This window comes from Magnolia sinica, chromosome 3 (assembly GCF_029962835.1).
Source record: "Magnolia sinica isolate HGM2019 chromosome 3, MsV1, whole genome shotgun sequence".
Classification (NCBI taxonomy): Eukaryota; Viridiplantae; Streptophyta; class Magnoliopsida; order Magnoliales; family Magnoliaceae; genus Magnolia; species Magnolia sinica.
Window position 1 is genome coordinate 54,752,906 of NC_080575.1, and position 15,650 is coordinate 54,768,555.

At 39.0% G+C, this 15,650-nt stretch overlaps 1 protein-coding gene across 2 annotated transcripts in view; it reads left to right on the forward strand.

Moving 5' to 3' along the window:
• Positions 1–15,650, forward strand: part of LOC131239921 (regulator of G-protein signaling 1) — a 112,781-nt gene that overhangs the window by 48,413 nt on the left and 48,718 nt on the right. For both annotated transcript variants that reach the window (XM_058237856.1, XM_058237857.1), the window contains exon 6: positions 15,226–15,417. In XM_058237856.1, the coding sequence (XP_058093839.1) occupies positions 15,226–15,417 (192 nt within the window). The remainder of the gene's footprint in view (positions 1–15,225; positions 15,418–15,650) is intronic.

Here is a 15,650-nt window from a genome sequence, read left to right on the forward strand (position 1 = left end):
GTGAGAGAGAAGGAGAAGAAATAGAAGAGTCTAGGGGAAATTTTGTGTGTTAGTAAAGATGCCCTAACACACAATGTTTTATTAGAATAGAGCATATAATACACTACAGGAGGAGGAAAGTGTGTACTTGCACTTACATTAAAAGAGCCACTAACCGCACGCACTATATGCTAACATTCTCTATAGATCGCACCCATAACGCTGGTTCAGGGTCTACACAAAGCCTACTGCAGGAACTTTCTGTATGGGGAAGCTAGTTCAGGGCCGTGAGGCCCATCATGATGTTTGTCACAAATCCACCCCATTCATCCGTTTTGCCCGATCATGTTAGGAAATGGGACCAAAAAATGAGGCACATCCAAAACTCAGGTGGGCCGCGTGATAGGAAAAAGTGGGTAGGGAAATGCCTAATGTTAAAACCTCCTTGGGCTCCACTGTAATGTTTATATGTCATCCAAACCATTAACAAGGTCATTCTTGCTGGGATGAACTGAAAACACAATAATATTAGCCTGATCTAAAACTTTTGTGGCCTTGCGAATGTTTCAATGGTGGACATTCAATCTCACTGTTTTGTGTTGTGTGGCCCTCTTGAGTTTTGTATTTGCCTCATTTTTTTCCCATTTCCTAACATGATCTGGAAAAACAGACGGATAGGGTGGATTTCTCATAAACATCATAGTTGTCAATCAGGACAGCAGGGACAACATAGATGTCAATCAGGACTGCAGGGACAACATACATTTAGTAGGGACAGCAGGGACAACATACATTTAGCCATAATTAGGACAGCAACATATATTTAGCAGGGACAACAGGGACAGCATAATCAGGACAACATTAGCATATATTTAGCTATAATTAGGTCCTCTAATTATGGCATGATTGTGTCAATCTTGTACAGTTACTGATTGTATATATCTTGTACAGTTATTGTTTCCTTGTTTGTTAGCCTAGATTGATGTTAATGGTTGCAATTTAGCCTTGTAATTAGCCTAGAGTTTCTATATAATCAGAGGAACCTCACAATGAGGACATTCAATCCAAAATACTTACATGGTATCAGAGCCTTTTATTACCTGTTCCGAGATTTCTGGGTTGGGTTGGGACTAATCTGTTAGTCTTCTTGGCTGTTGATACCTTCAAAGGAAGGTGTAGATAATTCTGCTGGGTTATAAACTGCTGTTTGGCAGTTTCTATCGAGGGTAGGAAGTTTTTCTTGTTGGAAATTTTCATTTTGGGGTGATTAGTGGCTTTCGGTGTGTCCAGTTCTTACTGGAAATTCTACTTTGGTCCCCTTTTATTTTGGACTTGCTGGTTGTAGGCTTGTTTTTGGACTAGGGGTGAGGTGGATTTAGTATTATCAATCTTTATTACTGTGTTCCGGGCACCATGTCTACTAGCAACTCGGATTCTTTTGGTGTGCGCTTCACGGGCAAAAATTATTCTGCCTCGGAATTTCAATTTCGCCTATTTGTATTGCGGAAAGAGTTATGGGGTCACACAGATGGAAGTGATCCAGCTCCTACTGAACTGTCTAAATTGGCTCAGTGGAAAGTGAAAGATGCTAGAGTCATGACGTGGATTTTAGGATCTGTTGATCCTTTGATTGTCCTAAATCTGAGGCCATACAAGACTGCACGAGATGTGGGAGTATTTAAAGAAGGTTTACAATTGGGACCACGCAGCTACACGCTTTCAGTTGGAATATGAGATCGCCAATTACACTCAAGGCGATCTCTCCATACAAGATTATTTTTCTGGGTTTCAGAACTTGTGGGGTGAATTTGCTGACATTATTTATGCTAAGATACCAGCTGCATCTCTCGTTGCTGTTCAGGAGGTTCATGAACAGAGCAAGAGAGATCAGTTTCTAATGAAGTTACGGCTGGAATTTGAGGCAACTCGCTCCAATTTGATGAATCGTGATCCTCCTCCCTCTTTGGATGTGTGCTTTGGGGAATTACTTCGTGAAGAGCAGCGTCTTGCAACACAAGCTACTTTTCAGCAGAACCGCATGACCTCTAATGACGTCGCTTATGCAACTCACGGGAAAGGCAAGGGTCGGGATATGCGGAAGGTCCAATGCTTCAGCTGCAAGGAATATGGGCATATTGCTGCTCACTGTGCTAAGAAATCTTGCAATTATTGCAAGAAGCCGGGACATATTATCAAAGACTGTCCGACTCGTCCCCAGAATCACCAAACTAATGCCTATCAAGCTGTGGTGGGTACTTCTGCTTCCACTAATTCCTCTATAGCTGGTGATCCCTTTGTTCTTACTCCTGAAACTGTTCAACAAATGATTATTTCAGCCTTTTTAGCCTTAGGGCTTCAAGGTAACGGTACACTACCATCTTTACCTTAGCTTGTTGATTCTGCTGCGTCTAATCATATGACCAATTCCTCCAACACTCTTACCATTGTTCGGCATTATCATGGCTCATCGTACATTCAGATTGCTGATGGTAGTCAGTTACATATTCATGCTGTTGGGGATATTAATTCATTAGTTAAAGAAGTTTTTGTATCTGCTGAGCTTTCTACTAGTCTCATTTCCGTCGAACAATTGGTTGATAACAACTGTAATGTTGGGTTTTCTCGTGATGGTTGTATTGTGCAGGATTAGGTATTGGGGAAGATACTCGCGAAGGGGCTTAAAGTTGGACGATTGTTTCCTCTACATTTTTTCATTCCTTCTTGCATTTCTTTGGCTTGTACTATTGTAAACAATAAGGGTGAAGTATGGCACAAACGTTTGGGTCATCCTAACTCTATTGTTCTATATCATTTAGTGAAATCTGGTTTGTTGGGTAATAAATATCAATTTTCCTCTCATCTCTCTTTTGATTGCTCAACATGTTAATTAGGTAAGAGTAAATCTCTTTCCTTTCCTGCTCATGGTAGTTGTGCTGAAAGCTGTTTTGATTTGATCCATAGTGATGTGTGGGGTATTACTCCTATTATATCTCATGCAAATTATAAATATTTTGTCACATTCATTGATGATTATAGTAGGTATACCTGGATTTATTTTCTTCGTTCTACATCCAAGGTATTTTCTGTGTTTCAACAATTTGTGGCTTATATTGAAACTCAATCATCTTTGGGCATTAAAGTGTTAAGGTCCGATTCGGGTGGTGAATATATGTCTCATGAATTTCATGCCTTTCTCAAGCTGAAAGGAATTGTTTCTGAGCGTTCTTGTCCTTATACACCTTAGCAGAATGGTGTTGTTGAACATAATAATCGCCACCTGTTGGAGGTTGTTCGAATGTTATTGCTTGAATTTTCAGCTGCTCCTTAATTTTGGGTGGAAGCCTTATCCACAACAGTTTATTTAATTAATAGATTGCCTTCAAGTGTCTTGCATTTTGAAACTCCCTATTATCGTCTTCATCATCAGCATCCCAACTATCTTGATATGCATACTTTTGGTTGTGTTTGTTTTGTTCATTTGCCATCACATGAATGACACAAACTTTCTGCCCATTCTGTTAAGTGCACTTTTATGGGTTATAGTAATTCACACAAAGGTTATGTGTGCTATGATCCATGCTCTAACAGATTTCGTATTTCTCGTCATGTTGTTTTCTTTGAAAATCAGTCTTTCTTTTCTACTCATGTTGCTTCCTTGCCTGAGATCAATGTTCTTCCTCATTTTGATGACTTGACTCATATTCCTGAGTGATTCAAACCTGGATTTGTGTATGAACGCCGACGACCGACTTTGCCCCTTCCTAAGCCTAACTCGACATCTGAGCCTGTTCAGCCTGTTCCTTCTGTGGCTGATCTAGATTCTGATATTGTTCCTCGTCGGTCTACTAGAGTCTCTCATCCTCTTGATTGGTATGACTTTTCTCATACATCTCTTCATGTCACTTTGTCCTTTATTTCAATTCCATCATGTTATTTCGAGGCTGTTAAGCATGAATGTTGGCGTGAGGCGATGGCTGAAGAACTTTGGGCTTTTCAAGACAATCACACATGGGATGTTATTCCTTGTCTGACGAATGTTAAAGCTATTGGTTGTAAATGGGTTTACTCGATTGAGCTGCGTTCTGATGGTACTCTGGATCGCTATAAGGCCTGGTTGGTTGCACTTGGTAACAAACAGGAATATGGGGTAGACTATGAGGAGACCTTTGCTCTAGTCGCCAAGATGACTACGGTACGGATGGTTATTTCTATTGCAGCGTCCCAAGGCTGGCCACTTCATCAAATGGACGTTAAAAATGCATTTCTTCATGGTGATCTCAAAGAAGAAATTTACATGGCCCTGCCGCCTGGCTTGACCTCCTCTTCTGATGTATGTAAATTGAAGCGATCTCTGTATGGGTTGAAACAGGCTCCCCGGGCATGGTTTGATAAGTTCCGGTCTACCTTACTTCAGTTTTCCTTTAAGTAGAGTCAATATGACTCCTCTTTGTTTCTTCGTAAGACCTCTGCTGGTATTGTTCTTCTTGTTTACGTTGATGATATTGTTATCACCAGGACGGATTCAGACTTGATCACTTGTCTACAGCAGCATCTTTGGGCCTCGTTTTATATGAAGGATCTTGGTCCTCTTACATCTTGGGGTTGGAAGTTCACATGGATCCTTTTGGTATCATTCTGAATCAACATAAGTATACACAGGATTTGATTGCTTTAGCTGGTCTTCAGGATACTTCTTCTGTGGATACTCCTCTAGAAGTAAACACGAAGTATCGTCGTGAGGAGGGTGATCTCCTGTCTGATCCTACTATGTTTCGACAGCTGGTAGGCAGTTTAAACTATTTGACTATTACTCGGCCTGATATTTCCTTCGTCGTCCAGCAGGTTAGCTAGTTCATGCAAACTCTACGCCATCTACATTTGGCTGCTGTTCGTCGTATCATCCGATACCTTCGAGGATCCCCTAGCCGTGGGTTGTTCTTTCCAACCGGCTCTCCTCTTCGCCTTGTTGCATATAGTGATGCGGATTGGGCTGGATGTCCTGATACTCGACGGTCTGTCACAGGTTGGTGCATGTTTCTTGGTATTTCTTTTATCTCTTGGAAGAGTAAGAAACAATCTCGTGTTTCTAAATCTTCTACTGAATCCGAATACCGTGCCATGTCTGCTGCTTGTTCTGAGATTGTCTGGCTTCGTGGGCTTCTGGCTAAGCTTGGTTTTTCCCAGTCTGATCCTACACCTCTCCATGCTGATAATACTAGTGCCATTCAGATTGCTGCTAATCCCATTTTCCATGAACGAACGAAGCACATTGAGGTGGACTGTCACTCTATTCGGGAAGCATTAGGCACTTGTATCATTTCTCTTCCTCATGTTTCCACTGACCTTCAGATAGCTGACGTGTTTACCAAAGCCATGACACGACCGCGCCATCAGTTCCTTGTGGGCAAATTGATGCTTCTTGATCAACTAGCATCAATTTAAGGGGGGATGTCAATCAGGACAGCAGGGACAGCATACATTTAGCAGGGACAGCAGGGACAACATACATTTAGCAGGGACAAGATACATTTAGCCATAATCAGGACAACAACATATATTTAGCAGGGACAGCATAATCAGGACAACATTAGCATATATTTTGCTATAATTAGGTCCTCTAATTATGGCATGATTGTGTCAATCTTGTACAGTTACTGATTGTATATATCTTGTACAGTTATTGTTTCCTTGTTTGTTAGCCTAGATTGATGTTAATGGCTGCAATTCAGCCTTGTAATGAGCCTAGAGTTTCTATATAATCAGAGGAACCTCACACTGAGGACATTCAATCCAAAATACTTACAATAATGGGCCCCACCTAGCTTCCTGTGCTCTCCTAGGCAATCCACATCCCAACTAATTCTCCGTAAAATGTATTAATTTAAATTACATGTGAGCAACCCTCTCAAGCGTAGTCACTATCTCATGGACAAATTGATCGGACAATCATAACCTCTGAATCACGGATGCTTGTTTATGAAAATAGGACCATTGGATTTCTTGTATTTTAACCATCCAATTAGTGTCCACCAATCTGATACTTAACTTTGGATTTATTATATAAGTACACTAGGTACCATAATTTGGACGATTTAATTAGACTACTTGTGTGCCATGTGTGCAATTTCTAAGAGCCTGCATATAAAATTCCTTTTTTGTATTTTTTTAATATTAAAATAAATATGTTTTTGGGATATAATAAATTATTTATTTATTTCTTTAAATGGGGCTCATTGATGCCCATTTTATCATATGATGAGGATGGGTTGACCGAAAGTGGTCCATTAGGATCCATTGGTTCTATTTAAAGAAAAATTAAGGATTAAGTTATTTATTTTTAAATATTTTTGAAAAATAAGTTAATAATATGTATAACGAAAAACAATTAAAAAATCTATTTCTATGGATTATGTAGTGAATGGTTGGATTGATGGGTAGATGGGAGGGATGGATGGATGGGTGGATGTGAGGATGGATGGAAACTTATTATGCATGCATTCCTTTTGTAATTTTTTTAAATTCTTAAATATGAAAAAGAAATGCATATTTAGCCATCTCCTAAAGTTTTGCTAAAAAATTCCACTGTTTTTCCTGTTTTTCTCACATTTCCGATTATCGGCGATATTATTGGCGATAACGATATTGTTCCTTTATCTCCAGCAAACAAAAATTATAGCAATACTGACAGCTCGAACACTGATTGCACGTATGATTAGTGGATTTAGGAAAATGCTCAGATCATGATGTGGTTTTAGAATAGTATGGAAATGTCTGTTAGTGGGAATATGATGTTTCTAGATATTGTAAAGGAAGTGTGGGATGCATTACAATAGATGCATTCATTCAATAAAAACATCTCTCGTACATACTGATTTTTTGAAGGGATTTTTTCATTAAAAGAAATGAGATAAGTCCCTCAGTGAATATTATTCGAAAATCAAAGGAATGTAGGGGAGTTGATTGTATATCCGCCACTTACTAGTGATCTAAAGAAACAAATGTGGGGAGTTCTGTGTGGATAAGTTTCTATTTGGAGTACAACCAAAATGTGTGCCAATGCTTGTGCAGATCTTGAGTGGCAACGATGTTCTATATCTAAATGTAGCTTATGCTCACCTTCAATGTGTATCTCTTGGCTCTACGTGTGGAATTAGTGATAATTCTGCTTTGGCATCATTTGTTGGATGAGGTGGAGGTGATGGTCGTGGTGGCTGAGGTAATTAAGGAGGTGTCAAATGTAATCAAGGTGGTCGTGGTGATACGAGAGGAGGTCGTGGACCTAGGAAGTGTACGTACTATGGGCTTACAAATCACAATGTTGAGAAATGTTGGGACATAAATGGGAAGCTATCTTGGAAAAGTCATGTATCTTATTTTGAAGAAAGCAGTGGCTCTTGTTTTGCTAGTGCTACTCGTACAACTTAGTGGCCAAGTACATCTAGTGATAGAGTCATCTTATGAAAGATGAGTATTCTAAGATATTGAAGAATCAACCTGTTTCTTCTACTACTCCCACTTCTGCAATCACATTCGTGAACTCTGGTATGACTTGTTTAGGGTCCAAGTCCTTTACTCCACGGATCATTGACTCTGGGCCTCTGACCTTGACAGGTGAAACCAATGCCTTTTCCTCTATTGATATATTGTTGTTAAGTTCATCGGACAGTTTGACAGATGGTACCCAATCTAAAGTATGTGGAATTGGTGTTGTTCAATCAAGTTCCTTTCTTTCATTGTCATATGTTCTTTATGTACTTAAATTTCCTTTTAGTCTTATTTTTATTATTAAACTCACAAAATCACTTAACTGCTCTATAACTTTCTATTCTTCACATTGTTTTCTAGGATCTAAAGACGAAGTTTGGTGGAGGTCATGAACATGTGAGCTTTATTACCTTGATTATTCCATTTTCATAAGAAGAGGCGCCCCTGGTTTGATTGTACTAGTTGTATATGTAGATGACATTGTGGTTACAGGGAATGATAGTGAAGGAATTGAGGATTTTAAGAAGTATCTTCAACATCCTAACAAAAATTTTGGGTCATCTTTGATATTTCCTTGGATTAGAAGTTATCAGATCAATTGATTTCCTCCTCCCTCAACCTTGCATAAAACTTAGCACGAAGGATTAGTGGCGGTTTAAATGCTTATGAGGTGAGTCACATAGCTTATCTATGACGATATGGCACTCCCTCGAAGGCAGCTGCTTTGGCTTGGTTAGTGGGAAGGAATAAGGTGCTTACGATCGACAATTTGTGCAAGAGAAGAATGCCCCTTCTGAACGTGTCTTACTATGTTATCAAGACGAGGAAACTGTGGTTCATCTCTTCCTTCATTTCGACTTTGCAAGGGTGTGGGATACTTTTCTTGGTAAATTTGAAGCTCAATGGGTTATGCCGGCTTCTACTGTTGTTTTCTTTTTGTCTTGGCATGAAGGGGGCAAAGGAAAGATAGGAAAGAAGATATGGTATCTGTCTTTTGGCTAGGATCTAGGTTATTGATGTAGGACATGAAATTAAATATGACATGTAAGATTTCAAGCTTTAGATCATACCAATTTTCAACAATCACAAAATTACACGTCCCACATACGATCAAACATTCAATCAAGGGGAATCTACGGGGGTCCAAGCCTACACAAGTTTAGGGTTAGATCAAGTAAAATTATAAACCAAACAATGCCCAAAAGATTCATCCTCTCTTGTAAAGGATTGTTCCCCAATTCAAGAGATTCACCATGTTTCAATTAGGGGAAAATTTAGGGTTTGCAAAAGTTGGAAATACTTGGTATTTGGGACTATCTAGGGTTAGGGTTGGGGATTTAAGGCGAGAGAGGAGAGAAATAGAAGAGAGAAGAAACCTGAGATGATCCACGCGTGGACAACAACCCGGCCAGGCGCTCATGCGTGAATCCCTGTCCGCACATGTGTGGGGCCCACGAAACTGGAAAAGGCTACCGAGGGTGGGATCTGCCAGGGTTGGTCCACTCACACACCAAATCTCGTGTCGATCCGCTGCTTGATTTGTGCGTGATGCTCCGCCGAAGTTTCAGGCCCTCTGGTGGGCCAGAATCTGAAAATCTGTTGTTGAGTAGAACCTGGGTACAAAAAGGGGTGAATCTGAAGATGGGAGGGCTGTAGAAGATGATGGATGTGGGATGTAGGGGTGAAGATGATTTGGGATGGTTGTGGCTTCGCAACACGGTAGTTAGCCCTTCGAGGAAGGGAGGGTTTTGCACCCAATTAGATTCTTTAACTCAGAGAGATAGAAGAAGAAAAAATGCAGAATTTTATTCATAAAACTTCAATGAAAAATACCTAAATGGGGTTGCCTATTTATAAGAAAACCCTAAACCGCAAAAGCTGCGCCATGTGCACACACTAATACCTAGAGATGAAGTAACAAAAATAACAACTAATCTATGCAATCAAAATCGTTCATGATGTTTCTAATAATGAGAATAACGAAAACTCAAAATCCTAGATCATCTAGGGTAGTGGGCCACGATTATGAGATCTAATGATGGAATTCACATGATGATCGGGTCCACTCCAATGCTCCATAACACAACCCCCTAACTAAGAGGTCCTCCATAGATGTCATCATCGATCCAGATCGATAGTGGGGCCTTCCTCCTCCTTGAGCACGTGCGTAGGGTGGGAGGCGTGCGCGTGCGCATGATGTCCCCATCAATTATATGGCGGGAAAGGAACAATCGGTGCTTCAGGAACTATTTAGGTCTCTCTTCGGAAGTCTGCAAGTCAATGATAGAACTGGTTTCAGAATGGATGATCGATTTTGAAATGATACCGGTGGATTAGTTTCTTGACAATTGGTTAGCTTTGTAGCTTTTGTTTTTTTTTCCTTTTGTTTTTTCTGTTTTCTTGTTTTCTTTAGGCTTTTGGCTTTTCTGAAATAAATTCATCATCGTTCCTCACGGAAACAGGTCTTCTTGGTATTAAGCCAGTTGATATATCAATAGATCCAAATAATAAATTAGTTGGTGATCAAGGAGATGCGGTTGAAGACCCAGGAATGTCTAGATCGATCGGAAAACTTATCTACCTAACAATCACTAGGCTAGATATGTCATATGTTGCGAGTGTGGTAAGTCAATTTATGGGGTTTTCTAGGGTGCCTTACATGGATTTGATCACGCGTTGAAGTAGAATATAGGGCGACAACTCATACCACTTGTGAGCTCGTGTGAATCAAGAAACTAATGTTGGAAATGGATTTTGTAGTGAACTTACCAATGTAGTTATTTTGTAATAATCAAGCAACTCCCATATTGTAGAAAATCCAGTTTATCATGAGAGAACCAAGCATATTGAAGTCAATTGTTATTTCATATGAGAGAAGGTCGCTAGTGGTGAAAAGTTTTACATTGTTTGTTCGGTCTTAGGATCAACTTGTTGATGTGTTTGAGATTGACTATGCGTATTTATTCAAAGCTAGACATCGACAACATCTATGCTCCAGCTTGGGGGGGGGGGGGGGTTGGTTTCATCAATGCTCTTGGTTGAAGTTAGTCTGCATGTATTTGTTCCAAGCTAGACATCGATGATTGTGGATGTGTATTTGTTCCAAGCTAGACATCGATGATTGTGGATGTGGGCCGTATGAATGTACGACCTAGCGTGATGAATGAAATAAGGGGCCGTACGTGATATGAACCACTTGGTCTTGTGTTTTGTCCATGTGACCCTTGGTCTATTTGGTACACTTAAGATACACATGTCATATTATAAGTTGGTGAGGGGTATTTTTGGGATATTTGCGTTTTTGACTTAATATATATAAGGGAAGAGACGGGGGTTGTGTAGCCCTAATTCACTCTCTAATCTCTTTTCCCTTCCTTTTGCTTCTACATAATTCTACACGAGTATAACCCATCCATGACAAGAACCATTTGACAAATGGTCGGGTTCACAGAAACATGAAGGCCCACTTGTCATAACTAATCTATTAAAAAAATATATCACGCAAAGAGTCGGATCATGGTGATACCTCAATCCTTTTTTAAGAGAACCAAAAGTGCTTCGTAAGGAATTACATGATCCTCAGCTTGACTATATTGAATCCTTGTGTTATTAGTTTGTAGTAATGGGACCCATTTTACGTTAATCTAGGCTGCTCATTAGTTCATACAAAGTCAAAGATGAGGCCATCCATTAGGGGGGGTTCCACATGCAGATTACCAGGCTCAAAAATGAAGTAGCCTTTTTAAGTTGACCATTGCTTGTAACCTTGTGATCCACTTGATAGGTGGATTGCCATGATTTTTGGAATTGGACAGTAACATATGCATGATGGACCCACGTGGCTTGGATCTCACACCATTGTTGCACACCAACACATGCTAGCACAATCCAAATTGGTTGACTGATTAGCCAATGTCATGTGTTACCAAACGTGGTCTCATGTACCCTACATGCACCCAATTTGGCCTTCACAATCATTGTATTGCACTTTTGTGGAAAATGCGGTGTCCACTTACTAGAGTAGCAATTGAATCATACTCAAACGTGCAAACTAGTCCCGCATATTTGAGATCCCAGGTGGTTCATATGATGGTTATCACCTTGTGTGTTTTGTCTCCCAAAACTCATGTTGTTCTGTTTGCAAGGTTGGCTGCCAAGGTATTTCGTAACAGTTATCACCACTAGTTACATTTACGATACCGACCGTTATGGTATCTTTTTTTTTTCTGAAGAAGAAAAAAAAACCCCAAAAAGACTGTATCGGGCCCTGTAATGGACTAGTGACCTTTACGATATGGACCATTACAGTCTCTCTGTTTTTTTTTTTTGGAAAAAGAAAAAGAAAAAAACCCCCAAAAGCATGAATCCTTACCGTAATGGACTTTTTTTTTTTTGGGGGTGGCGCATATATTTTATTTAAAATATATTTAACAATTGACTAGTGGACTGTAATCCAATATAAAACTATGGCACACATGATAACAGGATGAGTCTGGTTTTTGGATCACGGTACATACCAAATGATACCATCATGATGAATGGGTCAGATCTTTCGCGCACGTGCTGCATTAGCGGGTCTTTGCAGAGAATCAATCATGCAACGGCTCGCTAAAGTAGACTGATGGCTTCTTTCCTCACCCTATATGTGCATCTCACACGCCAAAGTGTTTTAAATAGCGGTAGCATTTTGCCTAGCATTTAGTCCTCTGTAGCATTTAGTGTAAGTTACATGATACGTCTATTTTTTAATTTAAAAATAGGAAAAAAATGATCCATAGTAAGAAAATAAAAATATCTAAAATATGATATATTTTTTCAAGTATAATCATGTTTAAATAAAGTTATTAATTATCATTTATCCAAAGCCAATCTAGATATGTAAGCCTAATTAGATCATTATCACATCAACAACTTTCGAAGTAAACCACTTTAATTAATAATGTCTAATTGAAACCACAAGTTACAAGTATAAAAGGAAATTAAAATCCCACAGGTTGAGATTATTAAGTATAAAAACCAAGTATCATGTTTAAAATAAAACCATTTTAATTAATAATGTCTAATTGAAACCACAAGTCACAAGTATAAAAAAGGAATTAAAATCCCATAGGTTGAGATTAAGTACAAAATATACAATTATCATTTATAAAAAAAAAATGTACCATATGCTACGTATGCTACATACGCTACGACCCTTGTAGCATATGCTACAGGGAATTTATGCTGTTTGTTAATGCTGTGTAGCATCATAGCTATGCTACGGATGCTGCCGCATTGTTATGGGTGCTATTCAAAACACTGTGCCAAACCTAGTTGTTATCCAGAATTCCAACAGAAGTGCTATGGCAATTCATGCAAGGATCGGTTGAAGAGGTGAATAATGCCACTAGATTCAAACTAAGAAAACTAGTTGCAAGAGAAGATCTCATCTGGATTTGTGTTCCATATCATACCAAAAAATATAGAAATTTAGAGGAAAATAATTCACTAATAATCCTCCAAGAATATGTATGAATTTGCACGAATAGATTAGTCTCCCTTCACTTGGCTACCAATGACAACCCTCCCAAAATGCGACTGTATGAGAAAAGTTAACGTTTTGACTTTTTTTTTTTTTTTTTTTTAAATTTTTTTTTTAAATTTTAATTATTTAGAATTCATCATAACATTAGGAAAAAAAAAAACCCAACATGCATGACCTATTGTGAAATGCAAAGCTTACATTTGCAAAGATCCCAAATTTCCCTTTTGGATTCAAACTCTACTTTCCTTAATAATTCACCAACAGGACTTTCTTAAAAATGAGGAAATAACCTATAAACTGGTAAATAACACTGCTATGCATAAAATACCTTCATGCATGGGCATGAAAAATAATCTTTAAAGAAATTGGCCAGACGTGTATTTACATGGGGCCACTTTGGAGACAATTCACACGTATGGCTGGACTTTGACTGCAACAGTCCCTCAGCTTCAAAAAACTCGTCTGTTGAAGTTGTCATCGGTCTCTAAATCTGGAGCTTCACTGTAGGACATTCTCAGTTGCCTTGAGGATCTTGATGATGGAGATCGCCAAGTGGCCCAGGTGTCACACTATCTGAATCATGTGTTCCTTTCCTCTTGTATCCTCATGTGGGTATAACGTCCTAGAACGCTTTCCTTAGTGACAATGGTGTAACTTGTCTTGCTTGTCTCCTGAGATGCCTGTCACACTTACCCGTATCGTATGTATGGCTGCACTTAGACTGCATCAATTCCCCACAGCTTCGAAAAACTTGTCCACGAGTTTGAAGCCAGCATTGATCTCTAAATCTGGACCATTGCCTTGAGGGACTTTGATGATGAAGGCTTCCATGCTGCTGTTGACTGAATGATGTGTTCTCTCTCTTGTGTGCTCATGTGTATACTATGTCCTGGAATGCCTTTCTGAGTGACAGGTCTGTACCTCGTTTTGCTTGTCATAACACGCTTCATTCTTACCCTATCTCACTCTTGATGGCCTCATCATAATTTTCTTTGCTCTCTCTCATGGCAACAATTATATCTATTCATACACCTTCCTGAAGTGGATCATTCTTCATAGTATTTGTGTGGAAGAAATCTCTTTCCCTTAATGCGTAAACAAACATGTAGGTGTTGGTGAACCCACAATCTTGCTTGCGATGATTGTATAATTACGCTCACCCCAGCAATACTTGACAAACTTTCATTGGAGCAGCTTCACACCAAACAGATTCCATGCAGTGTGGCCCCAGTGGATAAGTCAACAAACATTGGTGCTTGATCGACATGAATTCCCCACTCAACTCTGCAATATGTGAAGGGTGTTGATACTTTTCTATTTGGAGCTTCAATTGATTGAACATTGTCTTTGACACTATACTTATATTCAAGAGGTCCATCACAATAGTTGAGGAATTTAGATGGAGGCATATGTTGGAAACGTCCTTTCAATTTTGCGCAAGAAGTGGATTTCCAGTGAAAGATCAAGTAGTTAATGCTGAATATAGTGCAATGCCACATATGACTTGTCGAACAATTTGGCTTGTAGCTTCATGCTGCAATTTGGGTTTCTTGACCTAAGCTCTATGGAAATGCATTGTGACAAGTAAGATGCGATTTCCATCTTTGCTCATCCAGTCCCCTATGAATGATCGAAGCATGTTGAATTGATTGTCATTTTATGAGAGAAAAGTGTCTTCGAGTTGATCTTGATTTCTTACATGAAACTTGAAGATCAACTTGCTAACATGTTTACCAAATCTCTTGGTAGAGGTATGACTTTAGAGAAATTCAGAATTCCGATGACCCAAACATTAATTTATATGCATCAAGTCAAAGGGCATCTGCTGCTATTACTTTCTTATTTTTATAGGCCAGCTATCTTAGGAAACAGTGCTTTGTATCTATGTAAGTGAAATTTCAAATAACTTTATATTTAATGTTTATGGTTCAACGAAAGTTGACAATAGGTTCCCTAAAGAAGAGAGAGCACTTCCTGGAAAGCTAACCCAAAATACTGTTATTGGGCATTTTGTTTGTTGTGAGTTATAAGATTAATCTTGTCTTTTTTTGTTGTTGTTGTCAATGACTTAATATTTAACATTGTCTTCTTGGTTTCTTAGTTTGAATTATATGAACTCTTTTGCTACCAATGATTTGTTTGTTTTTCATTGATATTATAATCTCTATTTTTCCTTCATTGTGTTTTGCCTGGAAGTATCTTGTCAATAATGAAAGTCTGAACTGTTTATCATGCAGCTATACATATACGGAAACCTATAAATTCTCGGTGCCATATGAGGAGTCAGTGGGTCATACCAATCATATGCCTTCATGCCTTGTATATTGTGGCACTGGTTGGCATTACCCGGGCGATTAGACACATCGAGTTCAGGTTTCGTGAATTCAAAGACCTGTTACTGGGAATAATCATGTCCAGCACATGTATAGGTTCGTTTTTAGTTCTGTTCTCGACTATGCAGTTTGTATTTGACTGCTTATATACCTGTTTTGTGAACTTCTAGAAGAAACCTTCTTTTTTTTCCATGGGCTATGAGGTGTGGTCACTAGTTCATAGTTTTCGGTTGGTATCCATTTGGTGTGATTCATTATGAAATTTTCGTGTTGATTGCTCATGCCATGACAAAGGCAAGAATATCAAGGGCTTTGTTTGCTAAGAATGA